General features: G+C 30.3%; 1 protein-coding gene across 3 annotated transcripts; it reads left to right on the forward strand.

Annotated features, from left to right (window-relative positions):
• Positions 1-933: 933 nt before the first annotated feature.
• Positions 934-4,004, forward strand: LOC100789651 (purine permease 21). 3 transcript variants are annotated; one of them, XM_006602076.4, is made up of 2 exons: positions 934-1,683; positions 2,729-4,004. In XM_006602076.4, the coding sequence occupies exons 1-2, from the start codon at positions 1,593-1,595 to the stop codon at positions 3,877-3,879; spliced, it is 1,242 nt and encodes a 413-aa protein (XP_006602139.1). In that variant the 5' UTR covers positions 934-1,592; the 3' UTR covers positions 3,880-4,004. The 3 variants fall into 3 exon arrangements, with proteins under 3 accessions (XP_006602139.1, XP_003551463.1, XP_006602140.1); XM_003551415.5 differs by having other exon boundaries at positions 940-1,683; positions 2,726-4,004; XM_006602077.4 differs by lacking the exon at positions 934-1,683 and adding an exon at positions 1,707-2,617 and having other exon boundaries at positions 2,726-4,004.
• Positions 4,005-19,753: the final 15,749 nt, after the last annotated feature.

A 19,753-nucleotide genomic window follows, 5' to 3' on the forward strand; every position in this document is an offset into this window, starting at 1 on the left:
CAACTTGACCTGACCCAAATCAAATTAGTTAAAGCCAAATTCAACACTTGGACATTCCTGCAAAAATTTACTGGAATTAATTTCTGTTCAAGTTTGTTTTCTTGAGTGATACAGATATACCATTATGCATTAAGTTAATTATTGAAGATGTGCAATTAATTTGATAATTTTTTTGGTACAAAATTAATTTGATTTTCGTATTTGCCAATTAATTATGTCATTGTATTAAAAAACATTCTTTTAATGTTTTGATCATTATTAGATAACAATACTCGAACCTAAAATATCACTTAAATCGGAGGCACAGTTCATGATATTTTAATAAAATATAATTAATGAACCAAACAATTGAAATAAGGTCTTATAACAATAGATAAAATATTTTAAGACAGTTTTATAAATAGGTACCAACAGAGTAACTAACAAAAATTAAAAGGAAAGAAAAGAAAAAACAAAAATTCGAAAACACATATATACAGTCCCTATACATGTGACATTCATCGTTTGGTTTCATTTTATTTAGACAAAAATACATTGATTTCCCGTATGGTTTGTCTTAACTTCAACTTGTATACATATGGAATCTACTTAATTTGTATTCAGTGTTCATTGGTTTGGATAGTTGGGATGGGATAGAGAAAATCATAACATGTACTGTGATTAGTGGTGTTGTGATTCTGGTTTTGTTTGTATCAGAGTAGGTATATATCTTGTACCATTGTCCTCTTTCTTTAATAATGAAATTTTTTGCTGATTAAAAGATAGAAAAAAATTGCACCTTGTATATACATTGTCACCCACTATGGCTCGTTAACATTAATATTATAATGGATAAATAAGTACATACGAGCAAATGTTCCCCACATAATTCATTATAGGTCAAATATATTTTTTCCACAATATATAAAATGACTGGCATACCCTCCTGATTTCATGTGTGTTTGTCATTTCCATTAATGAATTCATAGAACAACAACCAGAAACAATCTTCTTCCACCACCGCACCAACCTCCCACACTTACACCTCTACATAGCCCCTCCAAAATGAGAAATTATTTCATGATTTGAGGCTACGTAATTCCTATTAATCTCCACTTTGACATATAATTAAATATTACTTTTTTCATGAATTAAAAAAATTGAATAAATGTTACATAGAAATTAGTTTAGACTATAGATACATTTGGTTTCAAGTTAAGCTAGCTAGTACCTAATCATTGAAAAGGATAGGAACCTATCACCACCTTCCTCTGTTGACCTAGCCATCACGTTGAACACACCCTGGTTTATTTTTCTCATTTTCAACACACAGGGTAAAAAGAGACATGTCGTGTTCACACATCACACAACCATTAGTCAAGGCAAATTCTCATATGAAGAGTGTCAGTGTGTGTAGGCCTGCAAACATGTAATTAAGGCAAACTTTAGGAGGACATATAAGTCAGCAACAATTTCTCCTTTTATTTAGAACGTTTATAAATGCATAATGTGTATGATTCAATTGCATTTTCCAACCACCCTCCTCTTTAACTCTATCTCCATCTTCAATTCCCTCTTCTTCAATTGTCCCCTCCTCTCAAAACACCTTCCACATGGGAGAAACTAAAGAAGTGCAACTCTCCCCTGAGACTTGTTTCACCATCCACATGGGAGAACCTCAAGAAGTGCAACTAACCAAAATTGGTAACTCAACTTTTCATCATTTATTTATATTTATAAACAAAAAGTTTCATTCTGTTAAAATTATAAGACTCACAATATTAAGAGCAAAAGTTCATGTCTACTTGTCTTTTCCTAATTCCTACAGTTACTTAATATTTTGTTATCATATTCACCAACCTACTTTATGTTTAGATGTAATTAAAGGCTAAGAAATCTTTCCATTTCATTGTATAAAGAACATACTTATGTCCAAGTGTTCTGTTCTGTAATTCATATGCATAGTCTTGGTCCGATGTAAACTGCTGAATTAGACATAACATTGATGGTACCGACCGATTCCAGACAAGGCACAACTAGCAAGAAAAAAACCTCATCGAACGTGATAATCTATGTCACCAACCACTGTGAGGCCACCTAGGCTGAGCTCAGCTTGTATAGATGATGGATTTTTTTTTTCTATTTTTATTTTTGTGAAGGTCTAGTTTCTGAGCTGTCTCAATATAATACTCCCTAAAACAAGCAAAAGTTAAGGAATAATATCTGTTGTTTGGTGTGACTTCTAGTTTTATCAATAGTTACTATATGTTATTTTTTGCTTACTTTTTTTTTGTTTTCAAATATTTATATAAGAAATTAAACCCATCTTTTTTTTTTAACCCCAAATCTTTCAAAACAGGAAAAAGAGACAATTTTGTAAATATTCATGAAGACAGAAAGCAAAAACGTTTTCTAATAATAAAGAGACTAGTAGCTTCAGGATAGAATTGCAAGACTTCCAATTATATTATTTTATCTCTAGTTTTCCATTATGGGAATGTCAAGGCACAGTTCTTTTGATATGTGAACTGGTCAGGCATCAAACACAAGCACCCTGATACTTCTAAACAACAAAAGTAATAACAGAAGAGGAAAAAGAGTCCATATTAAAGGAAAACATAACTCTGCTTCCGATGAAGTGAGTTCTTATATGAAACAAATAAGAAGTATACTTAACAGCTTTGTCTAATCTATGACATGTTTTCTAAGTTGATATAATGATCAATCATTTGGTTTTATTTTGCAGAAGCTAATGGAGCCAAAGAAGAAAATTCCTTAGAAGACAATAGTTTTGGTGGTCCGATGAATGAATCAACAATGAGTAAGAAAAAAAGATATTACCGTTGGCTCAGAATATCCATCCATTCTTCACTTGTGTTGGTGTGCGGATCAGCAGCAATACTCCTTGGAAGATTGTACTATGAAAAGGGTGGAAAAAGCAAGTGGATGGGAACACTTGTTCAACTTGCTGGTTTCCCTATTCAGCTTCCTTTTCACTTCATTTCAGCACCCAAAAATCTCACCACAAATAGTAGCATTCATCCAAAACAATCATCTGCTTCAATACTAGCATTTATCTATGTCTCAATTGGCCTACTTTTGGCATTAGATTGTTATTTATATTCAGTTGGTCTATGGTACCTTCCTGTATCTACCTATTCACTCATTTGCTCATCACAGTTGGCCTTCAATGCTTTCTTCTCCTACTTCCTCAACTCACTCAAGTTCACACCATACATAATCAACTCTCTAGTCCTTCTCACCATTTCCGCCACCCTCCTTGTGTTTCAAAATGAGTCATCATCATCAGATGATGATGATTCAGATTCCACACAAGTCTCCAAGAAAAAGTATGTGATTGGATTCATATGCACAGTTGGTGCATCTGCAGGGTATGGACTATGGCTTTCCCTCACACAGCTTGTGTTCAAGAAGGTCATAAAAAGAGAAACATTCAAAGTGGTCTTGGATATGATATTATACACTTCCCTTGTGGCTACCCTTGCTACCTTAGTGGGACTTTTTGCTAGTGGAGAGTGGAGTGGTTTAAAGAATGAAATGAAGGAGTATGAGTTGGGGAAGGCTTCATATTTGCTGAACCTCACTTTCACAGCCATACTTTGGCAAGTCTTCACCATTGGTTGTTTGGGGCTTATTCGTGAGGTTTCTTCCCTCTTCTCTAATGCCATAAGCGCTTTGGGAGTGCCTATTGTTCCAATGCTGGCAGTGGTATTCTTTCATGACAAAATGGATGGCATTAAGGGTATCTCTATGGTGCTAGCTATTTGGGGCATTATTTCATATGTGTATCAACAGTACCTGGATGATACCAAGTCAGAAAACAGAAACACTAGTCATGTTCCAAAAGCTTCTTCACCTATAGAAGAGGTTCATAGATGAGTTAGGTAGACTTTTAAGTCATCAATTTGAGACTTATAACTATCCCTGTTTGCATTACAAATGTACAACACTTTTTACACACATGCTTATGTTATATATTAATATTAGTAATTCAATTTTTAGCATCAATATTATCTGTTTATTTATATTTATATTTATAATATAAAATCTGGCTCGTAGGCTGGAAATCACCATGTCAACTAACTAGTTATATTCTTCAACCATGTCATTTCTTCTGCTATAATACTCTCTTTTAATATCTGTCTTAAGTTTTGGCCAAGTAAGGTGGATTTAATAGAAATCTCACACCCCCATCATTTGTGCGTTCTCCAAGCCTAACCATCCACCTTACTATATATATAAGTGCTGAAATATTTATTAAATTCAATTCTCAACCGGTGAACTTATATTTAACTAAATATGGACCACCAAATTAGTATAAAGTTGGTATATATTCTACACTAATAAAAAAATCCTATATATTGTTAGGAAACTCAAATAAACGATTATATCAGTATTATTATATATAGCAATGGGCATTTTTATTTTAATTATGAATATGTTTGAAAAAATTAACTGAAAAATTAGTTGAAAATTAAAAAATTAAAAGTTTGTAGCTTATAGTTGAAAATTGTTAAACTAACTTATTGAATCATAAGTGTTTTATAAAATTATTTGTTGAAGTAACTAAAAATTTAAAATGACAAATAAACTTATTTATGTGATAATTTTATATACATTTCAATTTTATTTTATTGATAAAAAATATAGTTCTAATTATTTATAATTTAAATTTTTAATTAATTTCAAACAGTTATATTTTTTATTTATATGTCAATTATTTTAATTATATTTTTTTACGTATTATATTTTTTACTGTTCGTTTTATACTATATCATAAAATGTTTTAGACCTCAATTATTAACAGCTCAGTCTCTAGGGACGTGTACAGTCATTTCTTAGTTCTAGCCTTTGTATTTAACTTATCACCAATCATTAGTAATCTACAAAAATGTTTTCAATTTTTACGGGCCTAAATATTTTCTAGATTTTCCCATATCAACCCCTCTTTTGTAATGTACACCTGCCTTTTCTTTTTTAATTTCTATTATCATAAATATCCTTCTACCAGAATACCCTTTATATAAAAAGCTATAAACCCTGATCTGTATACCTAATCTCCATTGTTCTTTAAATCCTCATTTATTTTTGCCTTTTTTTGTCTGTCAAAGGTATTAAAAGTTTACCTTAATTTTATTTCATTACACTCATATTGAATTCATCATACAAGTATTGATACTAGACTACCTATGTTTAATTTTGTCATGCAAGAAAAATACGACAATCGTGAAACTGTATGTGATGAGGTGACTTTTTCCCCCCAATTCTGGAATCGAAATATAATCACACCATTAGGAAAAGTACTTTCATAACATTGTTCTGTTTTTCTTAACATTCCAAAAATTACTTTATGGAACACTTTTGTTTTGATAACATTTTAGAAAATATTTTTTGGAATGTTATAAATTAGTGTTCCAAAAAATACTTTTCGGAATGTGAGTTAAGGCCTGGTTTGTTTAAACTAAATAAAAATTATTTTAAAAAGTATTATTTTTTTAAAATAAAAGGATTAATTTAATGAGGCTAACACATTAAAAAAAGTAAAAAATGACTTATTTTATTAAACAAAGGGGTCTCACATTGAGTTCTGGAAAGCACTTTACAGACCATAGTTTTGCTAACATTGAAAATTACTTTTTGAAACATAACTTTGTTTTAGTAACATTCAGAAAAGTACTTTCCAAAATGTTAAAAAAATATTGGAAAGTACTTTTCTGAAACATGATTTTATTGAGTTCTTGAAAGTGAACAAAAAATAATGAGTGACATCAATATTATTATGTGAGTGAACAAAAACAAAATAGAAAAAGAAAGTGGTGGAGATTATTGGGAGCATGAATGTACTGGATTGGACTTTAGGAAGATAAAGAAATCATAGCATTGAAGCAATAGATCAATGCAAAAGGGAGAATGAAGGGTGGTTGTAGCAAGAGACCAATACAAGAAGGAATGCAGGGAGATTGAAAGGGATGAGAGTGCAATCAAAGAGATGAAAGCGTGATAAAAAAAAATTAGAGGAAATGTGTTGTGGAAATGGGAGTGTGTGGGAGAGAGGAGAATGTTTGAATAAGAAAAGTTATTCAAATAAATTGACTTAAAAAGGGAAGGAGTGCATTTAGAAATAAAGAGTGTAAATAGAAGAGCCCGACCATAGACCCACAGGACCCAACTATTGGAAACCTCCCAATTGCTAACGGTGCCCTGAATATTGGAACTGATTATAATGACTGAGATGCTCATTACAACCGAAAAATATACAAGTTTTGGTTGTGTAAGAGGTGGACATAAACAACGAAACTTATTTTCGTTTTGTAGTTGAGAATAATTTTATTTTTATTAATTTGATATTATTATTTTTATTAATTTGTGTAAAATGCGAAATTTGTGTGTGCACGTGTGTTGGTTCTCCATATATAAACAAGAACGAAAGAGTTTGTTTCCTAAGAAATTGGAGATAAACCGAACTAGTGAAATTTATGTCAATATCAATATAAACTAAATTAGAATACATTTGGGAGAGTTAATCTTGGAAATTTGTCATTTGTCTCATTCTTCTTTTTTGACACATGCCTTCTTTTGTTACAATTTCTTCCTTTTTACTCTTTTTTTTAAATCATCACTTACTCAAAAGATAATCACACTTTCAATTTAGTGCCACATGACGATAAAACAAATATAAATCCTAAAATCCGAAATTTTATTAGCCAAAATTAGGAAAGGCATATCTCCCAATTCTTCCTCCAAATTGTTCTCTCTCATCGACACAAAGGAAGGACAAACTCCTAACGCTGCTCCTCTAAGTTGTTATTAATTAAACCCTGAAAGAGTGTTCAAGTAAAAGATGAATGTGTAGATGCTACAACTTTTTTTTTTGTATTCTCCTGTTCTATATAATAATATAAATACATAATCACATACGTACATTCTGCATGCATGTATGCCCCCTTGGTGAATCACATCAAAAGTTTTATTACAAGAGATCCAACACACTTACAAACAGGATAATTGTTGTTGCGGATCTTCTGGTTAGAAAAATGCTTCTAGTTATCATGCACCAGTGCCCTAGCTTCCTTTTAACAATCTCCATGTTATATCTTAGAGTCTTTGTATTTTGTCTTTAGCTTTCTGAATGATAAAAAAAAATATCATGCATTGTTCTTTATTTATGATTCTCTTTAAAATGTTTCATCTTTTTATTTTATTTTTAAATAGTATGTGTGATTCCATATAAAAGAAATGTTTATATTAAAAATGTTCTTTTCGTAGTGGTTTTGTTTTGGTTTATGTGGTTCCAGATTTTGTTTAATTAATAAGTATTGGTGTGGTCCCAAACCATAGTAGAAAGCTAAACCATATAGATTTTTTTTTTTGGTGATATTTTCGAAACTTTTCTCTGTTTGTTTCCATGTTTAGGAATCTTCAATCTCCATGTCTTGTTAAAGCTAGCCTAGCAGAGTGCCCGAGTACTTTCGACATGGATGGAATTGCATGCAAGACGATAAAGATGATCCATCAATGTCTTTAAAAGAGAAATCCTTTTGAAAAAGTTAAAAAAAAAATACAAAAAAAAGGGGGATTGAATTGGATTTTTAAAATTTTGTTCGTAACAATTTTTTTTTAAAATAAAGCCTAAGAGCTGAGACAAGTTTTGAAATAAGAATATTTTGAATATGTTTTTCAACAAACACTTATAAAAGAAGAAAAATAAGAAAATACATTAAATCGATTTTTTTTATAAATTAAAATTAGTTTATGCATAAGTGAAAATAAATTTTTTGATAAATTAAATAATAGAACTTTTATAAATTGATTTAAATATAAGATAATTTTAAATTATGAGAAAAATTTAATTAATTTTATTTTTTTCTTTTCCTTTAAGTGCTTATAGAAAATTTTATATAAACAAAACCAAAGTTAGAGAATATATGTCTAAAATCAAACAATTCAATTGAACTTCTACATTTAAGGCATAATTTTACGTCAATATATAGATCCACTTGGATGCTATATTAAGTTTTAATAAAACTTCTTAATTTCATAATTGATTGAAAGAAAGGAATTGGGTTTGGTTCTTCAAAATTCTTAACCGTGTTTATCTTATAATTTGTTAATTCAGTGTAGTATTTTTTTTTTATTCGGTGGAAAAATAATTCAGTGTAGTATATGAATATCAAGCTATCACTTATGTAATGGTAATTAATCTTTATATATGAATAATAAGATATAAGCTCTATTCAACAAAGAAACATTTTATTATGTTGAAATTGAGAAATAACAAAAGGTTAAAATATGGAATTCATCATAGTCTTAATTATGAATTTAATTACTTATAAAAAAATAGAAATACTATACAAAACAAGAACCAAATATCCATTAAAAAAAAAGTATAAATGAATGCAAATACAGTCAAACGTTTTGATAACCCATTTTATTTTCTAATGTGCATGTTACTTCCTTGCAACGGAACTACCTAGCTAGCGGTTAACAAGATTAATTAAATGTTGAAAAATATTTATTTTCGTCTTTCATCTTATTTTCACTCTATTAAATTATTTAAACACATTATTACAAAATAAACCTGTAAATAAATTTTAAAACTGACTTTTTCTTTAAAATAAATTTACATGAAATAAATAGATAAAACTTAATCCATATATTTGAAAATGGAAGCTACGCTTGTTTAGTTTCCACAAAGGGATAAAAAATACATCAGTGTTCACAAAATGGTAGACCAAAAGTTTCAAATCATCATGATTGGCTCATCCTTTTTTATAAAAAGAAATTTATAAAAAGAAAAAAAACTTAGTTTAATTTGTAATTGTCCACTAGTTTTGTTTTGTTATGTGTTGAAGCTTTTGTTTGGTATCTGACTTGGTCTTTATTGGTGAGAAGTGGCATCTAGCATATATAGAGAGAGGGGTATTAATTTCGTCCTATCTGCATGTAACCGTAGGGAGTGTGTGGGTGACTTTTTTTTTTTTATTGGAAAAAGATTTTATACACCCAATATTAGGTGACAACTTTGAAGACAAAGAGGAAAAAAAAAGAGAGAAATATAGATGTAACGGTAGGTAATATGGTTTTACACTCAATACATAAATATCTTATTATTTGAAACATCTATCCCTCCAACATTTCTTATTATCTGTATTTTTTTTTCTTTTTTTTAGGTGTCAATTAACATATTCAATGTTGATATAATATTTTTCTATGATTTGATAGGAAGTTAAAAAGAGATAAAAAAAAAAACTTAACAACGTCAATTTATCTTCCTAGGTGTAAAAAATCAAAACTTTTTTTATATTAGGGATTGAAACGTACATCACTATTAGTACAAGGTACAAGTACGGATACAAGATATAAGTTTATCAAAAACTTAGAGTACATGTAAGTTAATTTAATGTTTTTTTTAATTATACATATGTACAAGAACAGCAATATATAAACACGATTAAATTGTATAAATTGTTAAAAAGAAAAAGAGACAAATAAACATAACGCATAGCATAAGAGAAGATTAAATTCGACATGACAAAAACTAAATCTTCTAATAAAAATATATTATAGATAAATATTCAACAATCCATAGTACAGATCGATACCATGCATTACTATAACACCTAATCATGACTATAACATCGCACTTTAACAATTTCTATATCATGATTTCCGTGTCTATTGTCATGAAAAGAATTGTCTCTAAACTCATATCATAAAGAGCACGAATTGAACAGCAACTTCAATAAAGTCAAATCCTTAATATGAATCTTATTCATATTCAATGGTTGTTGATAGTGATAGATCGAGTTAGAATCTTCGTACTCAATACTCACTATGATAAATTAAGGAGATCAAGAATACAATCTCGTACATCATTGGTTCCTCGTCCTCACAGTACCCGGTCAAGAACACACGTGAAAAAGCGGCAACGTCATGTAAAAACATTCAAGTAAATAAAATCACAAGAAAAATCTAATTTTTAATTTTGTTTGTTACTAAAGATAATGCGCTTATGTACCAAACCTTGGATACGAGCATATTTATTTTACAAGAATGAAAAAAAAATTACAAAAGACTAAAAAAATATTTACACTTATTTCTAATATATTTTTACATTCTGAACAAGAAAACAGCGTTGTAAAATATTTATTTTTTCTGTAGTAAATTGATTTCATTCAAAGAATAAAAAGTATTAAAAATATATTTACAACATAAAATAAAATTAAATACTTATTTTCTTTCTTTCTTTTAAAAAAAACTACTACAGAAATTGTCATTTAACTTTGAAGAACTAAAATTAGTTTCGTTAGTATAACATTTTCCTAATAAAAATTTAGTTATTATTAATTAGTATAGACATTATGAGTTATATATGCCATCAATATGATCAAAATCAACAAATTAACAGCTAACTTTATTAGCATCGAATATTAATATATATACCACTAAAATTTTAGTCATAATAAATCAAATTATTAGCTTAGTGTGAGCGACCCCAGTGGCAACGTTAGTCCCAAGGTAGCTTGCTTACTTCACTAGTCAACGAAGTGCGTAAACAAATAAAGGATGACTTGATCATTTGCTCTGATCATAGGTCCGAAGTTGGCTACTGATTGGATAGAAATATAGTGCAAACACGATTTTCTTATTTTATCACGTGACGAAACCCCGGAAATTTGACATCAATTGCTCGGAAAAGCTCTTTTGGAGGTTAGCTTTTCAACTATTATCGTAGTAAAAGCATTTTCGAGAATCGACCTTTAAACTATGCCAAAAACCCGGTTTTTTAGCCGGCCTAGCCGATTTGTAAACAAACGTATGGTCAGACTTAAAACAAACAACCAAAATATGAATCATCCTGATCTTCATTGAACGGTTCAAATTTGCAATTTCGTGATTGTGGGAATGAAGCAAATCCAATTCCTTAATTATACAAGCTTTTTCTTTAAAAAATGTTACAGATAAGCTGGCAGATAAAGCATGACATTGTGAGAATTAAGTACCCATGTTTCAGTAAGTTATATTTATCCCCCATGATCATGCATCCATATATGAGTGTGGCAGTGGCTATACAAATACACACACACGAGCTAGCACCATGGGCAATATACCCAGTACAAAACCCATGATTGAGGTATACAATTGGTCAAGTGCAGAGTTTACCAAAGAGTGCGCTTTCATATACACTTCCATCACTGATACTGATAAGCGTAGCATTTTTCGCTTGAGCCTGAATCCAGAGAAGAGGATGCTATTGAGATTCGCACACTCTTTTTGCGATGCTCATCCAGTGCGATCACTTCACATGGAGGCCACTGCTGAAAGAGATAGCAACGGATGTTTCAACTTTGGGGTAGTGAGAGTAGTTGCAGATGGCTTTACTTCTGAACAGACACTTCGCGACACCGAACATTTCGCCCACCTCTGTGGAACGAAATCTTGTTTTTATGGTGTGGTGCGAAAAGGTGGAAACGTCAACGTTGGTTCTGAGGAGAAAATGACCAGTACTTGGGAGGTTCTTCACTCGATTAACGTAAGTGTCACAACCCATATTAGATTTTATGTGAACGTTGAGTGTGATAAAGTGAGAGGACTTAGGGCCAACTTTAGAGGCCCATTCAAATGCAAGGGTCAGGTTTTGAGAGAGGGTTTGCCAAAACAATCTGAAGGTTCTTCACTGATTCGGCGCGAGGTTGAGGGAAAGCCCCGAAAAGCTTGTTGTGCATTTGTTGAGAGTAAGTTTACAGGACAAGAATATATACTCTTCCAACAACAAGGGGAAGGGAAAGGTACGAGAGTCAATATTGTTAATACAGGTGGACTTTTCCATGGTCATGGTAATGGCGCTACATATGAAAACTGCAATATTTTAATGAAAACATGTACGTGTTCTAATTGTTCCTCAAAGTAGCAATTTACTTTGAAATAATGCAACTCTAGCTAGTTGCATCGTAGAATTACTGTAATAAGTAATAACTCCTGAATTGTTGAAGGGAATAATAATCTGGGTGCCATATCTTTAATGTAGTATTGTATATGGTCTTTAATAGTATTGTATATGATTGAATTAATTAAATTTACTTTTGATAACGATATATTTATTTTTAAATAAAATCTAATGATTAGTTTATATTCATTATTCTTCTTTCTCACTATAATAAGGCTCTTAATAATGGTTAGTCAATATTGTTTATATTCATTTATCTTCCTTGTCCATTTTGGGTTTTCGATATTTTTTCGATTTAATTTCGTTTATGGTATGAAGGACCTTGTTTCTTAAAAATAAGATTAGAAATCTTTATTTTATTCTATTTCCTTATTTTTGGCTTTTGAATCGTGTAAAATAATGTCCAAATGACGGAGAACCGAACGGGTCTTCATATGGGTCGGGTTTGACCCGCTAGAGGTTGAAGATGATGAATAGTGTTATTAAAAAATTTATAAAAAAATGAAAAACCTTATCACTATAGCACATGCAAACCACTAAATCAATAAAGCTTTTTAATATGCAATCGTTTTTCATATCTTATATATTTATTCAGCTTTACAATTTTTGGAATTTTAATTTATTTTATGCATGAATATATTCTGGAAAATTTTATTCTATGCATATATATATAAAATCAATTTCATAATATTATGTTTCAATTATAAAATTATATGAGAATCTTATTCATAATTATATTGTATCTTAATTTTAAAATGCATAATACGATTTATTCTCATATAATAAAGTTTTATGTCTAAGTGATCTTTATAATTTTGATTAATTATAGATTAGTCACAACATCTATATTTGATTAAAATTATATATTAAGTTGGTTAAAGATCATATAAGGAATTAGACATAATATTGTAATTAATTACATTTGTATAATGAATTTTATCTCATAGGAATTTTTTTTTATATCTGTATAATTAATTGGGATAAAATGACATATTATTTTTCATGATTTACCCACATGCATCATGAGGTATGTATAATTTATCAATTTTACCATAAAGTAAATATTTGTGATAGAAATTAAATTATTTTCATGTTGTACTCGTAAAGCATGAATTTGAGCAAGTAATTTGATTATTCTATCATAAGATTTAATTGTTTCTTATTGAATTAAAAATTTAGTCCACAGACAATTTTTATGTCACAATATTCAATTTTATGGTATGTTTACATTGATAAAAGATACAATTAAGATTAGTATGCCTCAAATTTTGGCATAAGCCTTTGAATTTTACAACTTCTTAAACTATTAGTTTTTCTTATATTCAATGTGATGTTCCCGAACTCAAAGGAGATAACTATAAGATATGGAAGGAGAGAATTCTTCTACAATTGGGTGGATGAACATAGACTATACTATAAAGAAAGACGAACCACCTGTAATCACTGATGAAAGTAGCCCAGCTGACGTTGCGCTATATGAGCGATGGGAGCAATCCAACCGACTCAGCGTGATGTTCATTAAGACCAAAATCTCGACTGGGATACGTGGTTATGTTGACCAGCATGAAAAGGTCTGAGACTTGCTTAAGACCATTTATGACCAGTTCATCACTTCAGATAAGACTTTAGCAAGCACCTTGATCATGAAGTTCTCTTCTCTTCGACTCACCCGTGTGAAAGGTGTGTGTGAGTACATCATAAAAATGCGAGATATTTCAGCTCAACTTAAGAAACTAGAGGTTGATATGTCCAAGTCATTCCTAGTGCATTTCATTTTGAACACCCTTCCACATGAATATGGGTCGTTTAAGATTTCCTACAACACACATAAAAATAAATGGTCTATCAATGATGAATGTAAACACTTTGCTATCGTACATGTTGAAAAATTCTATGTAGTTTCCATGTCTTACTTTGGAGTCATTAAAGAAATCTGGGAGGTTAAATATGTAAAATTCAATGTCTGTGTTTTCAAGTGTAAGTGGATATATATCAATATTAGTGTGTGAAACGATAATTTTGAATTTACTTTGGTAGATCTGAAGAAACTCGCTTATTAGAATGAGTCTTTCATCGTGTCAGAAAAAGTTAAACAAGTATTTTGTGTTCAAAATTCTTGTGATGAAATTCAAATTGGACCATGTGCTCAACCCGTGTAGTGAAATTCATAGATTCTAGACGTACGTATTATTATCTTTTCCTAATTAAAAAAATCCACAACTTTTTTAGTTTTTCAAAAATAAAATTCTGAAGTAGTTTTAACTTACTTATCAAAATTTTACATATTTCCATAATGATATATAAATAACAAATATGAAAGAAATTCTTATTATGAATCTAAATAAATGAGTTATTCTGTTAGTGTTAATTTTGTAAAACTTGGACGTGAATCAATAAATAAATGATTATTTTTCTTTCTTTTAACTTATCTAACACTCATTATAGTTGGAATTAATTAGACAATTACAAATAAAGGTTGACTATTCTTAAAGTCGATAAGAAATTGATTTTGTTGCTGTTAGCTTCAAGAGTTTATATTAAGGAGTTACAAATACTTTTTTATTAAAAAGGGGGAAACAATCAAGTGAATTAAGTGACTTTCTGTTTTTACATAATAAATATTTTTAAGGTTTAAATATATTTTAAGTACTTATAATTTAGTTCTTTTTTATTTTTAGTTCTTGTAAATTATTTTTATTTTTTTTCTTATAACACTTTAGATAATATTTTTTAATATCCAAAATATTATCTAAAATGTTCTAAGGACTAAAAACAAAATAAACATCATTTGTAAAGATTAAAAAAAAATTTACAAGAATGAAAAAAACAATTTAAATTACAAAGACTAAAAAAATATTTACACTTATTTCTAATATATTTTTACATTCTGAACAAGAAAACAGCGTTGTAAAATATTTATTTTTTATGTAGTAAATTGATTTCATTCAAAGAATAAAAAGTATTAAAAATATATTTACAACATAAAATAAAATAAAATAAAATACTTATTTTCTTTCTTTCTTTTAAAAAAAACTACTACAGAAATTGTCATTTACTTTGAAGAATTAAAATTAGTTTCGTTAGTATAACATTTTCCTAATAAAAATTTAGTTATTATTAATTAGTATAGACATTATGAGTTATATATGCCATCAATATGATCAAAATCAACAAATTAACAGCTAACTTTATTAGCATCGAATATTAATATATATACCACTAACATTTTAGTATTAATAAATCAAATTATTAGCTTAGTCTAAATTTCAATGTCTATATTAACTACTTTTAATTTTTGTTATAAAGACTATACCAAAGAAAGTAATTTTGTTTGTAATAAACGATTGTTAGTAATATTTTACTTTTTAATTCTTTAACATCAATCCGGAGACTGAACCTATATCAAAAAAGGTAAATACACTACTATTATAATTTCACTATTAAGTATATTATAATTGATCCGATCTCTTGTTTATGATACCTCTCTCTATGTATATTGTGCCACTTGGTACAGATCGATACCATGCATTTTCCTTATGGAATATATATTTATCTGTATGAGTGTTATCCCTTTAGTGTTTTTTTTTTTAATTATTGTTTCAGTTTTGTTATTTGAACAGTTATGTGTTGTAGCTTTTGTTTGGTATCTGACTTGGTCTTTACTGGTGGGAAGTGGCATCTAGCATATATAGAGGATATTAATTTTATCCTATCTGCATGTAACCGTAGGAAGTGTGTTTTTTATTATTGGAAAAAGATTTTTTACACCCAATATTAGGTGACACCTTTAAAGAGAAAGAGAGAAAAAAAATTGTCTCTAAACTCATATCATAAAGAGCACGAATTGAACAGCAACTTCTACAAAGTGAATGATTGTTCACAGTGATAGATCGAGTTAGAATGAGTTTTACTTCGTACTCAATACTCACTATGATAAATTAAGGAGATCAAGAATATAATCTCGTACATCATTGTTCCCTCGTCCTCACAGTACCCGGTCAGGAACACACGTAAAGCGGCAACGTCATGTAAAAACATTCAAGTAAATAAAATCACAAGAAAAATCTAATTTTTAATTTTGTTTGTTACTAAAGATAATGCGCTTATGTACCAAACCTTGGATACGAGCATATATACATATCTAAATACTAATAGTACCTTTATAGTCAAATTAATAATACGGACTCAGATTTTCTATGGTCGGAATTTTGATGTATTCTCGTAGTGAGCTAATGGTGACCGTCTGATGGAAATCCCACATATCAAATTTTAATTCATAGGTCAGACTTAAAACAAACAACCAAAATATGAATCATCCTGATCTTCATTTAACGGTTCAAATTTGCAATTGCGAGATTGTGGGAATGAAGCAAATCCAATTCCTTAATTATACAAGTTTTTTCTTTAAAAAATGTTACAGATAAGCTGGCAGATAAAGCATGGCTTTAGAATTAAGTACCCATGTTTCAGTAAGTTATATTTATACCCCCTTTATCCCCCATGATCATGCATCCATATTTATATGAGTGTAGCAGTGGTTATACAAATACACACACACACACGAGCTAGCACCATGGGCAATATACCCAGTACAAAACCCATGATTGAGGTATACAATTGGTCAAGTGCAGAGTTTACCAAAGAGTGCGCTTTCATATACACTTCCATCACTGATACTGATAAGCGTAGCATTTTTCGCTTGAGCCTGAATCCAGAGAAGAGGATGCTATTGAGATTCGCACACTCTTTTTGCGATGCTCATCCAGTGCGATCACTTCACATGGAGGCCACTGCTGAAAGAGATAGCAACGGATGTTTCAACTTTGGGGTAGTGAGAGTAGTTGCGGATGGCTTTACTTCTGAACAGACACTTCGCGACACCGAACATTTCGCCCACCTCTGTGGAACGAAATCTTGTTTTTATGGTGTGGTGCGAAAAGGTGGAAACGTCAACGTTGGTTCTGAGGAGAAAATGACCACTTGGGAGGTTCTTCTCTCGATTAAGGTAAGTCTCACAACCCATATTAGATATTATGTGAACGTTGAGTGTGATAAAGTGAGAGGACTTAGGGCCAAGTTTAGAGGCCCATTCAAATGCAAGGGTCAGGTTTTGAGAGAGGGTTTGCCGAAACAATCTGAAGGTTCTTCACTGATTCGGCGCGAGGTTGATGGAAAGCCCCCAAAAGCTTGTTGTGCATTTGTTGAGAGTGAGTTTACAGGACAACAACAAGGGGAAGGGAAAGGTACGAGAGTCAATATTGTTAATACAGGTGGACTTTTCCATGGTCATGGTAATGGCGCTACATATGAAAACTGCAATATTTTAATGAAAACATATTTTTGTTCTAATTGTTCCTCGAAGTAGCAATTTTCTTTGAAATAATGCAACTCTAGTAAGTTGCACCGTAGAATTACTGTAATAAGTAATAACTCATGAATTGTTGAAGGGAATAATAATCTGGGTGCCATATCTTTAATGTAGTATTGTATATGGTCTTTAATAGTGTGTGCGCGTGTGCAACATCAATAAATTTTTTATTTTGTGAAATATTTAAAAGTATAATATATTGTATGATGAGAACTTTATATATAATGATTGAATTAATTAAATTTACTTTTGATAACGATATATTTATTTTTAAATAAAATCTAATGATTAGTTTATATTCATTATTCTTCTTTCTCACTGTAATAAGGTGTTGATACTTGATTTTCTCAAATTATACACACAATTTCTTTATTAAATGAAAAATTCTCATCAATGGCCATGTTTGGAAAGTTTATAAACAATTTATTTGGATGTATATTAAAAGCGCTTGTGAGTATATATGTTTGGGAGAGCTTATAAAAATATCTTTATGACTGGTTTAAGTTGGTTGTTGCTTTTTTAGCAAAATTAATATTGTGAGTAATTTATCACATGACATCAATAGTATCTAATGCTAGGAAATAGGTAAGTTAACCATTTCTTGGTTTGTTTGCTGTTCGTCGTACGTGGGAAGGATGTCTGACTAATGGTTATTTTGGATCCATCCTAGTAGTAATGTGGGTCATTGATGAAGTTTCAAGATAACATACTATCAAGAAACAGATTCTCGATCCAAGTTTTTAAAACTAAAATACTAATGTTTTGCTTGAGAATTTGATTAAAAGAACAATGCTCGGTGATATACATTGTAACAAATCACACAAAGAACATGGATTAAGGTAGAGAAGCGTCAACCTAAAATATGCAAGCTTCCAAAAACAAAGTTTACTAATTAATTAGATACAACTTTATTAGAAGGAAACTGATAAAAAAACGTATCAAACTGAACATGTCTTTTGAAAATTAAACTGCAACAGGATTTGGAGCTGTTGTTTTTTTGGCAAATATATATATATATATATATATATATATATATATATATATATATATATATATATATATATATACATAGCACAAGAGGTGCAAAGTATACAAGCCATTGAAGAAGGCTACCGAGACCACAAAGGAAGAGCTAGCTGAATCATAGATTATACATTGTAACAAATGAACCCGTGAAAAAAAATGCAGCCATGCTATATATCCTACATAACGTTGCAAACTGAAAGAAGTATCCTATCCCTATGAGACAAATTCGTGCAGCTAATTAAAATATTACCCCATTTGTGTGTTGAAGATCAATCTAGAAAAATGTAGATGTATAATTGGTGGTCCATTATCTAGAGAATTCTACACTTATAAAGATGTTGTAGTGTGTAAAAATTTCTTGATGGATGTAGAAAAAATATCTTATAAAAGTACCTAGAACATTATAAAGATGGATGATAGATGAGTCTAAAAAACTTTAAAACTAAGTAGTATAAAAGTGTGTAGAAATCACCTATGTAACCTATATAAAGACGTAAGTTGTAACAAGTAGTCATGTAATGTAAGTCAAGAAGCTAATAAATACAATTCAAGTTAAGGTGTTAATTTTCTGAAAACTCATCATCTTCCTATTCCCATTATTTTTATCATACATTTCTATCATATCTTTCCAATAGAGAAAAGACATGACTACGTCCCATTTCCTAACACTGTGTTCCAATACTCACACCATAACCTCCTTCAATCTTCGAACAAACACTCATTTATCATGGGCATCTAACAACTGTCACTGTTTATGCACCATTTAGTATTGCACTGCCACTGTGAGAAGGAGTAAATGAATTCCTTATTCGTTTTAGCCAAAACCATGCCCAAAACATAGTATCCTCCATCAACATCATTCCATCAAAAACTCCATCTTCAAAGATGCAGGAATTTCGTTGATTCCATATGCTTCACACAATCTGCCATCTATCATTCGACTGTCTTGAGGCATTTGGTAAAATATGTTGGTAAAAAAGATGAGCCTCCATAGAACAAGGGAAAGATGTTAAATTGCAGATATACCCATCTTGTGGTACCACTGCCACCAAATCAGAGAAGCACACGGACAACCAAACTAAAGATGATTAATTGACTCTTGTTCCTGACAGCAGAAGGAGCAATTATAATCATCATTTAGAACTTGAATTCCTCTACTCCTAAAATTATCCTTTGTTGCCACCCTATTCAACGCCACTTTCCACATAAAAACTTAACTTTTGGGGGAGCTTTTTCTGCTTCCATAGTGAAGATAAGAAGATTGATTGATGGGGCTGGTGATGTATTTCTACCAAGACACGATAAGCTGAACTGACAGAAAAATCACCTGAGTTTTCTGGTGTCCAAAAATACCTGATGCATTTCTCGTGAACTGATGCATCAAGCTGTGTGTGATCAACAGTATGATCAAA

Source organism: Glycine max, chromosome 18 (assembly GCF_000004515.6).
Source record: "Glycine max cultivar Williams 82 chromosome 18, Glycine_max_v4.0, whole genome shotgun sequence".
NCBI lineage: Eukaryota > Viridiplantae > Streptophyta > Magnoliopsida > Fabales > Fabaceae > Glycine > Glycine max.

Bases quoted from the DNA above. Each gene is read 5' to 3' on its own strand.
- LOC100789651 (XM_003551415.5), top strand. From the start codon at position 1,593: ATGGGAGAAACTAAAGAAGTGCAACTCTCCCCTGAGACTTGTTTCACC. The intron at 1,684-2,725 runs GTAACTCAACTT...TTTATTTTGCAG, and splicing joins AGTGCAACTAACCAAAATTG to AAGCTAATGGAGCCAAAGAA.